We start from the raw sequence: 12,447 nt of genomic DNA on the forward strand, positions 1-12,447 counted from the left end.
GATCCACTTACAAGTTCTTTTTTTTTCATGCATTCCAGCAGAGTCTGAAACAAATGAACTGCTTCACTTTGACCAAAGTTAAATGTCTTTTTGATGGTTGAAATGATTTCAGGCTCAGCACCCTCAGGAACACTCCTGAGATTGAAACAAACAAACAGGAAAACACATTGTTATAGATGAACAGTAAAAACAATGATGCATTTAATTAGTTTCAACATGTCAATTCAGAGTCCTGCCATCTATAAACTTATTACTGTTTCAGTGGCAAAATCCTGGGTAACCTTTAGAAAGGAGTATAGGTTGCTTAATCTATGACTTTCTACTACCGCCTTGTAAAAGTAACTCAGCTTGTCTCCCCTTCCTGCCCATACCCAGTTCTGAGATACTCTCAACCAAAAGATTTTGACACAAAATACTAAGTACTCACTCCCCTGAATAAGACCTGCTTTTGATCTTACTATGGACGAAGCTGTTTGGTTTACTGCTATGTTAGATCCCTGCCTCCTGGTTCTGAGGCAGTCCCCTCAACAAGGACCCAATACGTTTAAGGATTTATGCAAGTCTGACAACTAACTAGAAATCACAAAGTATTGTGGAGCCCAAGCACATCCCTTTTATTATTTGAAACTACACTTAAAACAGACGAGTGTTTTCTACACTAAACAGAAGTGTGTAAAAAGTTCAGTTTTAAGACTACTCAGAAGAAACAATATAGAAGCTTCTGATCCTGTGCTGGTTTTGGCTGAGATACGAGTTAATTTTCTTCATAGTAGCTAGTATGGGGCTATGTCTTGGATTTGTGCTAAAAACAGTGGTGATAATACAAGTATGTTTGGGTTACTGCTGAGCAGCACTTACACAGAGTCGAGGCCTTTTCTGCTTCTCACCCCACCCCACCAGCAGGCACAGGAAGAAGTTGGGAGGGGACACAGCTGGGACAGCTGACCCCAACTGACCAAAGGGATATCCCATACCATATGGCGTCATGCTCAGTATCTAAAGCTGGGAGAAGGAGGAGGAAGGGGGGGAGCGTTTGGAGTTACAGCATTTGTCTTCCCAAGTAAGTGTTACACATGATGGAGCCCTGCTTTCCTGGAGATGGCTGAACACCTGCCTGCTGATGGGAAGTGGTGAATGAACTCCTTGTTTTGTTTTGCTCTGCTTGCATCCGCGGCTTTTGCTTTACCTACTAAACTGTCTTTACCTCAACCCACAAGTTTTCTCACTTTTACCTTTCCAATTCTCTTCCCCATCCCACCAGGGAAGAGTGAGCGAGCAGCTGCATGGTGCTTAGTTGCCAGCTGGGGTTAAACCACGACAGATCTCTTTTCAGAAATGTTACTACTATGCAACAGCTAACTGCACGCAAATATTTCCATTCAATGTAGTCAAGTGATATTTTCAAGCAGTTTGGTAACATACTATTCTCTATGTTATTCCCACATCTCTGGAAGGTCTGGTCAGCTCTGACTTCGGTTGAGCAAAAGTCTGTTGTGCACACTTAAGAACAGTCACATTTATCACTTAAGTTACTGTGGCTTTGTTAAATTTTGAAGTTGAAGCAGACAGAGCATTTAAACTGAGAGCTGAGTCCTCTAGTTAAAATGGTGTAACAAAATTACTGTACGTAACTGAAGTTACACATGAGATGTTCCCCTAATTTAGGACACAGCTGCGTACAATTTTCCTATCCTTTTTGTAAGTATTGCTAAAGCAAGCATACACTACAGAATTTGGTGCAGCTGGTACAAGGTATGTGGGAAGAACTTAGAACTAAGAGAGAAGTCCTGGTCTTTAGCCAGACCTATTATTGCAGTCAACCTGGAAATCCGCATCACAGGCAAGATTACACTCTCTGCTTTTAGCCTTTCTTTCCACAGAAAAAGCTCTTGTACAAATTCATTAAGGAATGGTCTCAAAACCCATCTACATATGACTGATAGTTTAGCTAGGAGTGCTAGGACTTACCCTCCCTCCTCTGTTTGCTTGTGAACATACGCCAATATGTCTGCAGCTCTACCAGTTCCTTCACATACTACCACTGGCACAGGAGGACTTTCTTGAAGGAAGTCTAAAACTGTGAGTATGACGTTGGGGCCACCTTCAAATACAAGTGCCACCACCGGCACACCTTGGCCGATTCCTATAAAGTTGCAAATAAATATTATACACTTACAACATTGTCCAGTTTTTAAGGAATACTAAGATTGATTTCACATATTTAATAAATCAATTATGTCCCTTCTACTGAATAAAAATTAAAATGCTGCCTGCCAGACATTTTAATTGTTGCTAACGCACAGTTTCAAGCACTGTTTATACTTTGGACTGGGGGAAAAGCACTGCAGAGAAACTGATAAATACAATTGAATACAGTCTACAATATAGAAGAGATTCTTCACAGAAATATTCCTGAACTAATGCAGAAAAGTGAACATTTTTTCTTTAGGGAACTCCCCTTCTACCTTCCCCCCAAATAGTTTCCAAAGATGACAACATGTATACAATTTGAACATAGTTACGTGGAAACCCTCTACTGACAGGAGTATTGCAAAAGCATTCCTAGAAGAAAAAAAACCCACACGTGTTGCTCCATAATTGGGAAAACACCAAAAGCAGTCATGGCTTCTTTGCACAAACACAAATTATGTTTTACAAACTCAGTTGCCCCATTGTGAAACTGCAAGTGATCAGTGTCAAAACCATGAATCAATCAGACCAGCAAGGCCTGACAACATACTAACAACTCAAGTGACGTACATTTGCTTTATGAAAGCAAAACTGACAACTTTATTCAAAAGAACCCTCCTCTCTGGTCCCACAGAAATCCTAAATCTACCAGCAGTATCTAGGGCCCAAAGCAGCAGCTGAAATTTGCAAAATTCATTTCATTCAGACCTGAAACACAAACAAAAGACTAATTTTTCTATTTTCTCATTCAGATGTTTGGTGCAAGTACCTTTGTCATTAAAGCATAGTAACACTCAGTCCTCAGGCATCAGAATTACTTACTTGCATGGATCCGTTGCAAATTAATAGTTTTTTCCAGTTCTCTCCGCAATTTAACTTCTGCTCCATACTTTCCCACTGTTCCATCATCCACCAGAATGAAATGGGAATGGAGATTATTTAGGACGTTTAGTTTACTTAATGGGTTTAACAAGGTTTGATATGGAGCAACCACCTAAGTACAAGCACACAACAATGTCTTTTACTTGTAAAGATTCACATTTGTTTCTGTGAAACTTAACTTTTTGTGTAGACACAAGTAGTGGCTCAACAAGAAGCACTGACACATATAAGCACGCCTCGGGTCAGGATACACCAACACCTGTAGCTCTTAACTTTGTGCAGGAAAGCAGATAATATCACAAAAGGATTCTGTTCTGAAGGATAACAGAGAAAAGATCCTTTGAAAAGGCGTCTTTTGGGAAAACTTGTGACTGCTCTAGCAAACAGTAGCATTGAAGATTCTGCATCAAAATTTTTCAACTTATCATCCTCTGTAATTGTGAATTCTCTGTAATACTTTAGCATTTTTGTTATTTGATTCAGTTATATCAGTAGGGGGGGAAAAAAGGATTAAGTACTTGAGAACAAGCTCCTCCTCTAGCGCATTTGCATTTTGCAACTTCTTTAACACTAATGATCTTGCGTAAGTCACAGATGTCAATGTATCTTCATAGTAAAGCAAGTATTCCGATGATGCGAAGTAAGTGAAAAAACACGCTTGAGCAGATCTGTCAAAAAGTAAGTCAGGTAAATCATTATTTCAATTAGGTAATTTATCCTTACATCTCTTCCAACAAGGTCATTTCTGTTTTCAATCACTCCCCATGGAGCAATCCCAATAGTGCAAATCTTTCGAGATGATCTGGAAGCATGTTCTCTTAGAGCATCGCCAACATGTTTTGCAACACCTGTTTGTGCACAAAAAGATTTCAATGTATTGAATGCCGCATCTTATTAAGAAATACGACTGTTTCATTAGTTAACTGGGCCTTTAAGGATCTGGAAACTTATGTGACACAACAGCAAAGAAAAAGCACCATACTACATCTACCAGAAGGAAACAAAGTACTATGTAGCAGTAATTCAACAAAATAAATACTAGGCTAGTAAGAACTAGAGTTTCCAGTACATTACTGTACTTGTTTTAATCACATGAAGTTTTTCCTCTTGCATTTTCAAAAACAAAATAAAAAAAAAAACATAAAAAACCCACCCCAAAACCAAACCAATCAAAAAAAAGCCCCCAAAATCAAAAACCCCCACCTTTGTGTTGTTTCTCTTTGCAAGACAGAACAGCAGCCCGCTTCCAACCACACGTGTTCAAAATGTATTATTTTAATTTAACTTGACGAAACTCACTCAAATTTACTTTGCTTTAAAATGAAGCTATGCATCTATTAAATCTTTTGGCTCTTATAAACTGTAATCCAATTAACTGCGCACATTCATTGGTACTTCTTTACCTGTGTTCACTCCTCCAGTTATAATCCAGGCTCCTGTTGTTACTGCAGCTTTAATAAGACCTTTGCCAAGCAACTGTTTTATGCGTGGGTGAAGTTCAAATTTCTGCATGCCCCCATGTACAGATATAACAAGCTTTGGCAACTCCATCTGCCATTCTTTAAGCATAAGTTGCAGAATAGCTTCAGGCTTAGTGTCATATGACAATCGCACATACTGCAGGCACAAGAAGAGAGTTAAAAGGTTCTCAAATCATCACAGAATCAATGCATAAAAAGAAGAACCAGGATGTATTTCAGGGTATATTATCCTATTTCTGGCTATGGAAAATGTAATTCACCTTCTCAAAACACAGCAGATGCAATAAATGAACAAGATTACTTTATATCCTTCAGAATTAAGGACAAGACAGTTAACAGTTTTGAAAGCAAGTTTTGGAAAGGGAACGACTGTAGAAAGATTATGTTACTCCATCCTACTGGCACAGTAACCTAGAAAAATGAATCTTTATGAAAGCATTGGGTGATCTCTAAATTAGATGGAATTCAGAAATATTATAAAAGTTCTGCCACCTACTGGGGAGAGGCTTGCATGTCCACGGTGAAAAGTTTTACAGAAAGACAGTTGCTTGCTTTTCATTCCCTATTCCCGGTGGGAAGGAAAGCTACATTCTTTAACAGAAAACTTCAAAACTAGCAGCTTTTTAACTCGCTATGTTTAACAGCATAAGATTAAGTAGATGGTTGCTCAGTTAAAAATACTGCTGCATCTTTAATACAAGCTGATCAATAGAGAAGGGGACGTTATGCAGAAATTAAGCCCTACTTGAATCAATTTCTAACTAAAAACACATCACTATTCCAATAAACTGGTTTTAGCAACCCCACTAGCACTCTGCAGAAGTAAGCACAGAAATGACTATAGGCAGCTTGCTATTTCTGTACTCCTAGAAAAGGATTTGCAGCAATTTTAAGCTATACTAAGAGTACAAAGGAACACATACACTGCTATTATGAACATGAAAGAATTCTGCTAAGAGCCCTTCTCTCCACAGAGATGATCTGACCTAGAGCACTGGACTCTCCTTCTGGGCTCTGCCGGCTGCATAAAGAACACAGCTCCCTCATTCAAGCACTTCAGTTCGGCCATAGGAGCCACACTGTATCAAAACACCTTGCAGCTTATAACTGCATGAGCATTAAATCATTTCTACCACAACTAGGAATCCTTTACAAAATGGTTGTGGAGAATATGCCAGAATTTCCAGTTTTCTAGCCTCTCCAGGACATGTGCACTTGTGAATTAGGAGTTGGTTTCCATATCTCCATTTATTGGTATACTTGTTTCTAACTAACCCTCTCTCCCCAAAAACTTAGTTATTCTGATCAGTACGATTATGCTTTAATAATTTTGAACAAATCTACTAAAGAAGCATATTCCACATCTATCCATAATTTTAAATCATTTTTCAGAGTTTGAAAACTATGAATAGAGGGTTAAGATAGCAGATGTTACTTAACAGGTCCTATAAAAATTTAACAGTAGTGAGTAAGCAAGCAGCACAGATGAGTAAGCTGTATTTTCACGAAGTCTGAAACAGTGACACTGAATACTTAATGTAATGGTTTGCTGAAGTGATTATGAATTCTTATCACCATTTGCAATTTGAAGGTAAGCCTGTACACAAATACATCTAATTCTGATAGATCTCAGCAACTTTTGTTATGAAAAATAAAATTAAAAAATGGAAATTAGAAAGAATTCAGATCACAATAAAAAAATACTAGCATAGTAGAGGGCACCAGTTTGTCACAATACGGGTGACGTTGTTTTCAGCCTTCAATTTCAAAAGTTAAATGAAGCATCCACCATCTCTATCATCATGTTTAGAGTAAGAAAAAAGAAAACGTCATACATGCCTTAGCCCTGTAAGAATGAGAGCCACCTTGAAAGTTGATGACACCATAAGCATCAGTAGAGGTCTGTTCTGTATGTTTTTCCACTGACCATTCTTCTATTTCCTGATTATAGTTTTCACCCAGCTTCACATCGGAGTATTTCATAGCAAGACTTGCAGTAAAACAAGCATGTTGTCTGACCAAGCGGCCACAACAGCACCTGCACCCAACCACATAATTTAGAATACTTGAATAAATCCTATTATTATAAGACAAGAGAGAAGAACTTCTTTTATATATAACAGAGATACATCAGATTTAGAAAGCAGACTCTAAATATTATATAAACCTCTTTTCCAGAGCAAGCTTTGTTGCCATAAATATTTATAGCAAGAACTAATTACAATACATAATTATTATGCAAAATATGGAAGCTCACTGAGATAGCAGGTTGGAATCCAGAAGAAACTCGTTCTTTGAAGCCAAATAATTTATATAACATTTATAAATCTGTGATCTATGTATTGCAGACAGTTCTTTATTCATTAGTTATATTTGGTTTATATCTAACCTTTCACTGACTTGTCATTTGCAATATTGATCAAAACTTTTTAAAACCCTATTATGAAAGTGTTCATTTAACGGAAAAAAAACTCATAAATATTGTAATTACAGAGAACTCTCACCTGACAAGTTGCTGACAAATCTGACATCCTGGAAGGCATCTATAAGAAATATTTAAAGATATGAGTAAACTTCAGCTTCAGTTTTAAGGTGGGGTGGGTGGGATGGGGACAGACCACTCACACCACTTCACGTGCTTACAGAAAGATTACTGAACAAGAGAGATCTCCAGTAAATGGAAAACATGCTGCCCAAGTTTGCCCGTTTTTAACATGGTAACTTGTCTGCCTTTATTTTATGTGGCTGTAGTATACTTGGCAAGTAAAAACACATAAACATGCAAAAGCTTCAGTCCTGAGACTTCAGTTGGGTTTTCAGGCTTTGAACCATCAATATCTGAAGCCCAGGAATATTTCAGACAGGATTATCTGCGGTATTGAAACTGAAACATTTTGCTAGATGCTAAGAAGTAACTTACATACCAGCATTTTCTTGGACTCATTCTAACTATACATTGTTGCATCTGTTCTACAAATTCATGCTTCTAATATACATCCAAGTTGAACTGCCTGCCTGGGAAGGTTTTTTGATCATTTCTGAGTTGCATGTACAGAAAAGATATATTTGAACAAGCTGTATACAGTAGTATCTTTACATAAAGTTTATTATATAATTTCTACCCTCTTCAATCTTGAACATTTTCCGTGTTTTCCTGCTAAGAGCTTTCTTAACATTTAAAATTAGCATAGCAGATAAATTTATACCACTGTTTTCCATAATTTTCTTAAGCAGCTGTTAACCAATTATGGTTAAGAGCTAGTATGCAAAAGCATACAAATACAGATGTTATACAGTAGCCTTAAACTGTTTTCAGACTTTGAGCATAAACAATTTTTTTATTTTGTCCGCTATAGAAGTTACACTGCTATTAATCATCTATGTTTTTAATACTGAACTATAGTTCTCTAACAGTTACTAAATTATAATTATCTATACTAAAAGGTACAGATCAACAAAACATACCAAATACTCCTGTCTACATTTGATTCATTTACACGTAACTGATGAACAACAGTAAATGATTCTTAGAAACTGAAGGACAAAATCTGATGGGAAAGTAGTAAAGTCTGTTGTATGCTACAAATGGGTTAAACTAAAAGGGCAAGTGTTAAAGATCATTTTGTTCCTTGGGAAATGCTCTGGAAATTTTAACAGCCTCCTAATTACTTTGTTTGCATTTGCAAATTTTCCATGTGCTACAATCATGGCTATAAATTCTAAAAGCTTCTCATGTCACATGGTTTCAAGGAACATGGTGAATTATTTACAATAACTTAAAAATTCTACAGCATTTACTTTGTTCTTTTTCTGCCTAAAAACAAAGTTCTTAAAAAGAAAAATAATACTCTGCCCCAACAGAACAAAAGAGATTTATAACTTTTTTTCATGGAAAAGTCTGAAATAGAAGTTTTCTGAAGTTCAGAAGAAAAGGTTTCTCAGCTGCTCTCAAATATATGAAGCTAAAAAAAGAAAGCTGATCTGAAATCCATAATGACAATAGTAAACATTCTGGGGAGACAAAACTGCCTTAAAATACCAATTTTGAATCTATTTTCCATTTGACTTTATTTAATGCGACACAAATGTCATGACTATGCACATCAAATTTAATCATTGTAGAAACTCTTAAATTACACCTATAACATTTAGTAAAGGTAAACTCTACCAGTTAGATATGTTAGAGGTATCACTAACTTGCTTGATTTCACATCTCTAATTTAGCATAAGGTAAAAGCAGCACGAGATATGCAAAATATTCTTCATTAGTCTCAGCTTTCCCTCTAGAAACATACTTTCCCATTTTTCAGCCTCATTTTTTCCTTACAGAACTTAAGGATGAAAAATTACTAGATACCACATGAAATCTTTTAATATCTGAACTGTTCTTATTTTATCTATCTTCCCTGGAAGCAAATATTTCTTCAGCGTTTGTTTTATAATTCCCCCCCCCCAGCACAATTCTTGTTTTTCTTTATTCTTCTGTGAATTCTTCATCCTTTTTCCCTGCACTATCAGGTTTATTTTTACACTTCACCATACACTCACACTGCTGTTCTTTAAATTCCAATAGAGGATATCTCTATGAGACTTTCTGACTTCAGAACTATGCCACCAAAAAAAAAAAAAAAAAATTACAAAACCCCCACAGCGTAGACACACCACAGACACCACTATGAGGACAGGTAAGAAGCAGCAAAGAGAACAGGAGAACATTTGTTAGAGATTTCCACAGAGCCAAAGTACTTTCAGAAAAAGAAAAAAAAATCCAGGCTAGACATGAAGAGTGACAATGCCCAGTCACCAAAGAGTGAGCTGAAGACAGTATTTTATACAGATAAAGTATTTAGTCCAAAAATCTATTATACACTCTCTTTACAATACTGACTTCTTTTTAATTTTAAAGAGCAGCAATGACTTCTTGCATCATTTCTCGTTTACCTGTGGGGGTCTTTTGAACTTGGTATGATATACACACACTCCCTCTTCGTGAAAGTATTTTCTATCCAGGATTTCTGGGACTGAAAAATAAAAAGTGTAACAGTATTATAAAATATAAATCATGTAACTTGGCAATGAAAAATGCTTTTTAAGGAAACAAGAATTAGAATATGAGGGGGGTTTTTTATTTAAAGATGAAGGCAAGTAGTGTCTAACATAAAGTTAAATTGGTTTTAATGTTTTGCTGTCTCTCAAAAACTAACAAAACTATAAACGGCTCTATAAAAACATCTCACACTGCCTAAAAGTTGAAATAACCAGAATCATTACATAACTTATTTTACACACAAATCCCTTAAAATCCAAAGTTGTATTTTTCAAAACTAACATTTAAATAGCAAAAATTTGCAATATGCAAATGAAGATGTACCAAAAAAAACCCAAACCATTTCAAAATATACTGTGTACCTCCCTTGCTAAAGTTAAAAAAAAAAAAATTCAGTTAAAATTTTTAAAAATGAACTGTACTACACTGAGATAACAGTAATTTCATCTATTTACCACTTTATTACAGTAAAATTTTCATCTTGAAATTGCAGGTAAGGAAGTTTTCTAACACCACTGGCAATCTTTTCTAGTAGCAATAAATAGGTCATTACCTTTGTTCTTCATCAAGAAACTTTTTATAATTTCATTTCAGTTGCTTTAAACAACTATGTAACATTATCTTACATGATAATCTCAGGATTACATGCTAAACAATATACATAATGCCCAATGTCTACATCATGTTTCAGCAATACATTGGGAAAGGAACTCAGACATGATTTTTAGTAATTAAAAACAAGAAAAAATCTGGGGATGCCAATTTGCACATTATGCAATATTGCTTTAAATCCTTATTAAGTTTACATTAAAATTTCTTCATTGTTAACAGCATGCCCTGTTCTACATTTACTTTTTACCTTTAGAAAAATCTGAGAAATTTCACACCTCTTCTATTTCACAACGAGGGGAAAAAAAAAAAGACTGATGTATATTATTCACAGGTATCTAAATAGAGGTCTGTGGAAGTAATGAAGAAATTAACTTTTTTTTTTTTTCCCCAAGATCTAGTATGACAAGATTCAGTGAAGATGGATGGTTTTTTCACTCACTGCAATTTCAAGATCAGTTTAAGATAATACAGAGAAATTATTACAAGTGAGAATGTACCAGCTATTTTTAATATAGGCCCCTGGAAAACTGCTTAACTGCCCACCCTCTTTCAAAACATTTCCCAGACTCAGCAGATCTTTCCCACATTATTCATCATAATCTTCTTCCAGTATTTTGTTTTAGTGAACTTTGACTATGAATCTGTCAAGACAGCAACAAACTGCTGCTCCAGTTTCTGTCTTCACACTAAGAAGGCCACCAGTCTCTTCCAAGGAGGATGGAAAGTTGCAGGGTACAGGCACTTCCCAAGAGAGAAAGAAGGGTAGGATAAAGGTAGATGCACAATCCACAGGGAAGAATCATGGTGGGGAAAAAGCTGTAAACAACAGAATGAGCACTCACAGCATGCATTTTACATTTAAATTAATATTTTAAACACCCAGAATAAATAGTCAAAGGCATTATTTGCTACTGTCCTACCTCCTACATACATACATAGGGAAGAATGCTGTTGCAAAGGAGAAAGAAAGAAGGCCTAACAAGAGAAAAGCAGGATACTAGACATTATAGGCAAACATGGTGTTATGAAGGATTCTATTACATTTATGATGCTTTTCCCTCTTTTTTGGTTTTTTCCTTCTCCTTTGGAGCAGAAGATTGAAGTGACTGACTCTTAACAGGCTTGTGAAAGAGAATATCTCTTCTGCTGCTGTCCTCAAAATTAATCTCTAATCTTTCAGTAGCGTTCTCCTCAGTTCTTGGGTAAGAAAAGCAAAGCACATCACCTTCCACAAAGGAACTGGGTATTTCCTAGGACACCTGTGCCTTACATGAGCTGGGCTCAAAAAAGCTTTATCTCTTCTCTACCTTTATCAGAAGATTAGCAGTGTTATAAAAATAAATTTGATATATGTGTATATGTACATTTATATATGTATATCATACTATATGTAAAACTATACATATAGTAGGTAGTCCAAATTATTAGCTTCCTCCTCTCATAGTATTTTTTTAACACTATTAAGCCTTAGCCTTTGTGATATGAATCCCAGTTCTGGAAGCTGCTTTCTGCTTGGCTGAGTGAACCCACTGTTTACATGGCTATGTATTTTTGTTCTTCATTTCTTAAAACTGAGGTCTTGTATTGATCATTACTTTAACACTGCAGTAGTTTTAAGCTTACATGTGAACTCTGCAGATCCTCCAGAACATAAAAAGATAGAGTAATTTAACATTTAAATGTTTTAGCCAGCTGGCTAAAACCACACCTTGAAGCAAGCTTTCACAGGCATAACATGCTAGATATTGAAATCTGAAGTATATAAACCACAAGTAATTGCGTTAATTGCTCCATGCAATATTGTTTTATTATTAAGTGGTGATCAAAGCTGGGGACAAGGAACACTGGCTTACAATGTGCAAAACCACTTTTCATAATAAATGGTTCTGAAAATAAAACAAACAAACAAACAAACAATACCCCACACCAAAAAACAATTGATTAATTTTTATCTTAAAGAATGTACAGTTTTAACCACTCATCAAGGATTTCTCTCTATTCTTCAGCAGTGGAAGTATTTTCAGTAAAGCGTGGGTACATCTATGCTACATACGTGGAGGAGGGTCTATAATGTTACTAAAACATACTTGGAACTTTTCATTTGGTAAAATTAGACTCTCTCCAGCAGCACTCCTGTACGCTGATTAATCTTTATCATAAGATGTTTTATACAGAACTTGCTAATTAGAGTCTTGTTTCCAGTTGAGGGGAGGGGAAAAAAAGAAAAAAATAAAA

The 12,447-nt window shown here is 35.9% G+C and overlaps 1 protein-coding gene across 2 annotated transcripts in view; it reads right to left on the minus strand.

Annotated features, from left to right (window-relative positions):
* Positions 1-12,447, minus strand: part of TRPM7 (transient receptor potential cation channel subfamily M member 7) — a 61,415-nt gene that overhangs the window by 29,296 nt on the left and 19,672 nt on the right. For both annotated transcript variants that reach the window (XR_008238228.1, XM_052807694.1), the window contains exons 2-9: positions 9,495-9,574; positions 7,058-7,096; positions 6,393-6,591; positions 4,476-4,689; positions 3,796-3,920; positions 3,013-3,184; positions 1,969-2,143; positions 12-135 (exon numbers count right to left, since the gene is read on the minus strand). Coding sequence is in view for 1 of the 2 variants with exons in the window: in XM_052807694.1 (XP_052663654.1) it covers positions 12-135; positions 1,969-2,143; positions 3,013-3,184; positions 3,796-3,920; positions 4,476-4,689; positions 6,393-6,591; positions 7,058-7,096; positions 9,495-9,574 (1,128 nt within the window). In the remaining variant the exon portion in view is untranslated. The remainder of the gene's footprint in view (positions 1-11; positions 136-1,968; positions 2,144-3,012; positions 3,185-3,795; positions 3,921-4,475; positions 4,690-6,392; positions 6,592-7,057; positions 7,097-9,494; positions 9,575-12,447) is intronic.

The sequence above is a fragment of the Harpia harpyja genome, chromosome 14 (genome assembly GCF_026419915.1).
Source record: "Harpia harpyja isolate bHarHar1 chromosome 14, bHarHar1 primary haplotype, whole genome shotgun sequence".
In the NCBI taxonomy this organism is placed as follows: Eukaryota; Metazoa; Chordata; class Aves; order Accipitriformes; family Accipitridae; genus Harpia; species Harpia harpyja.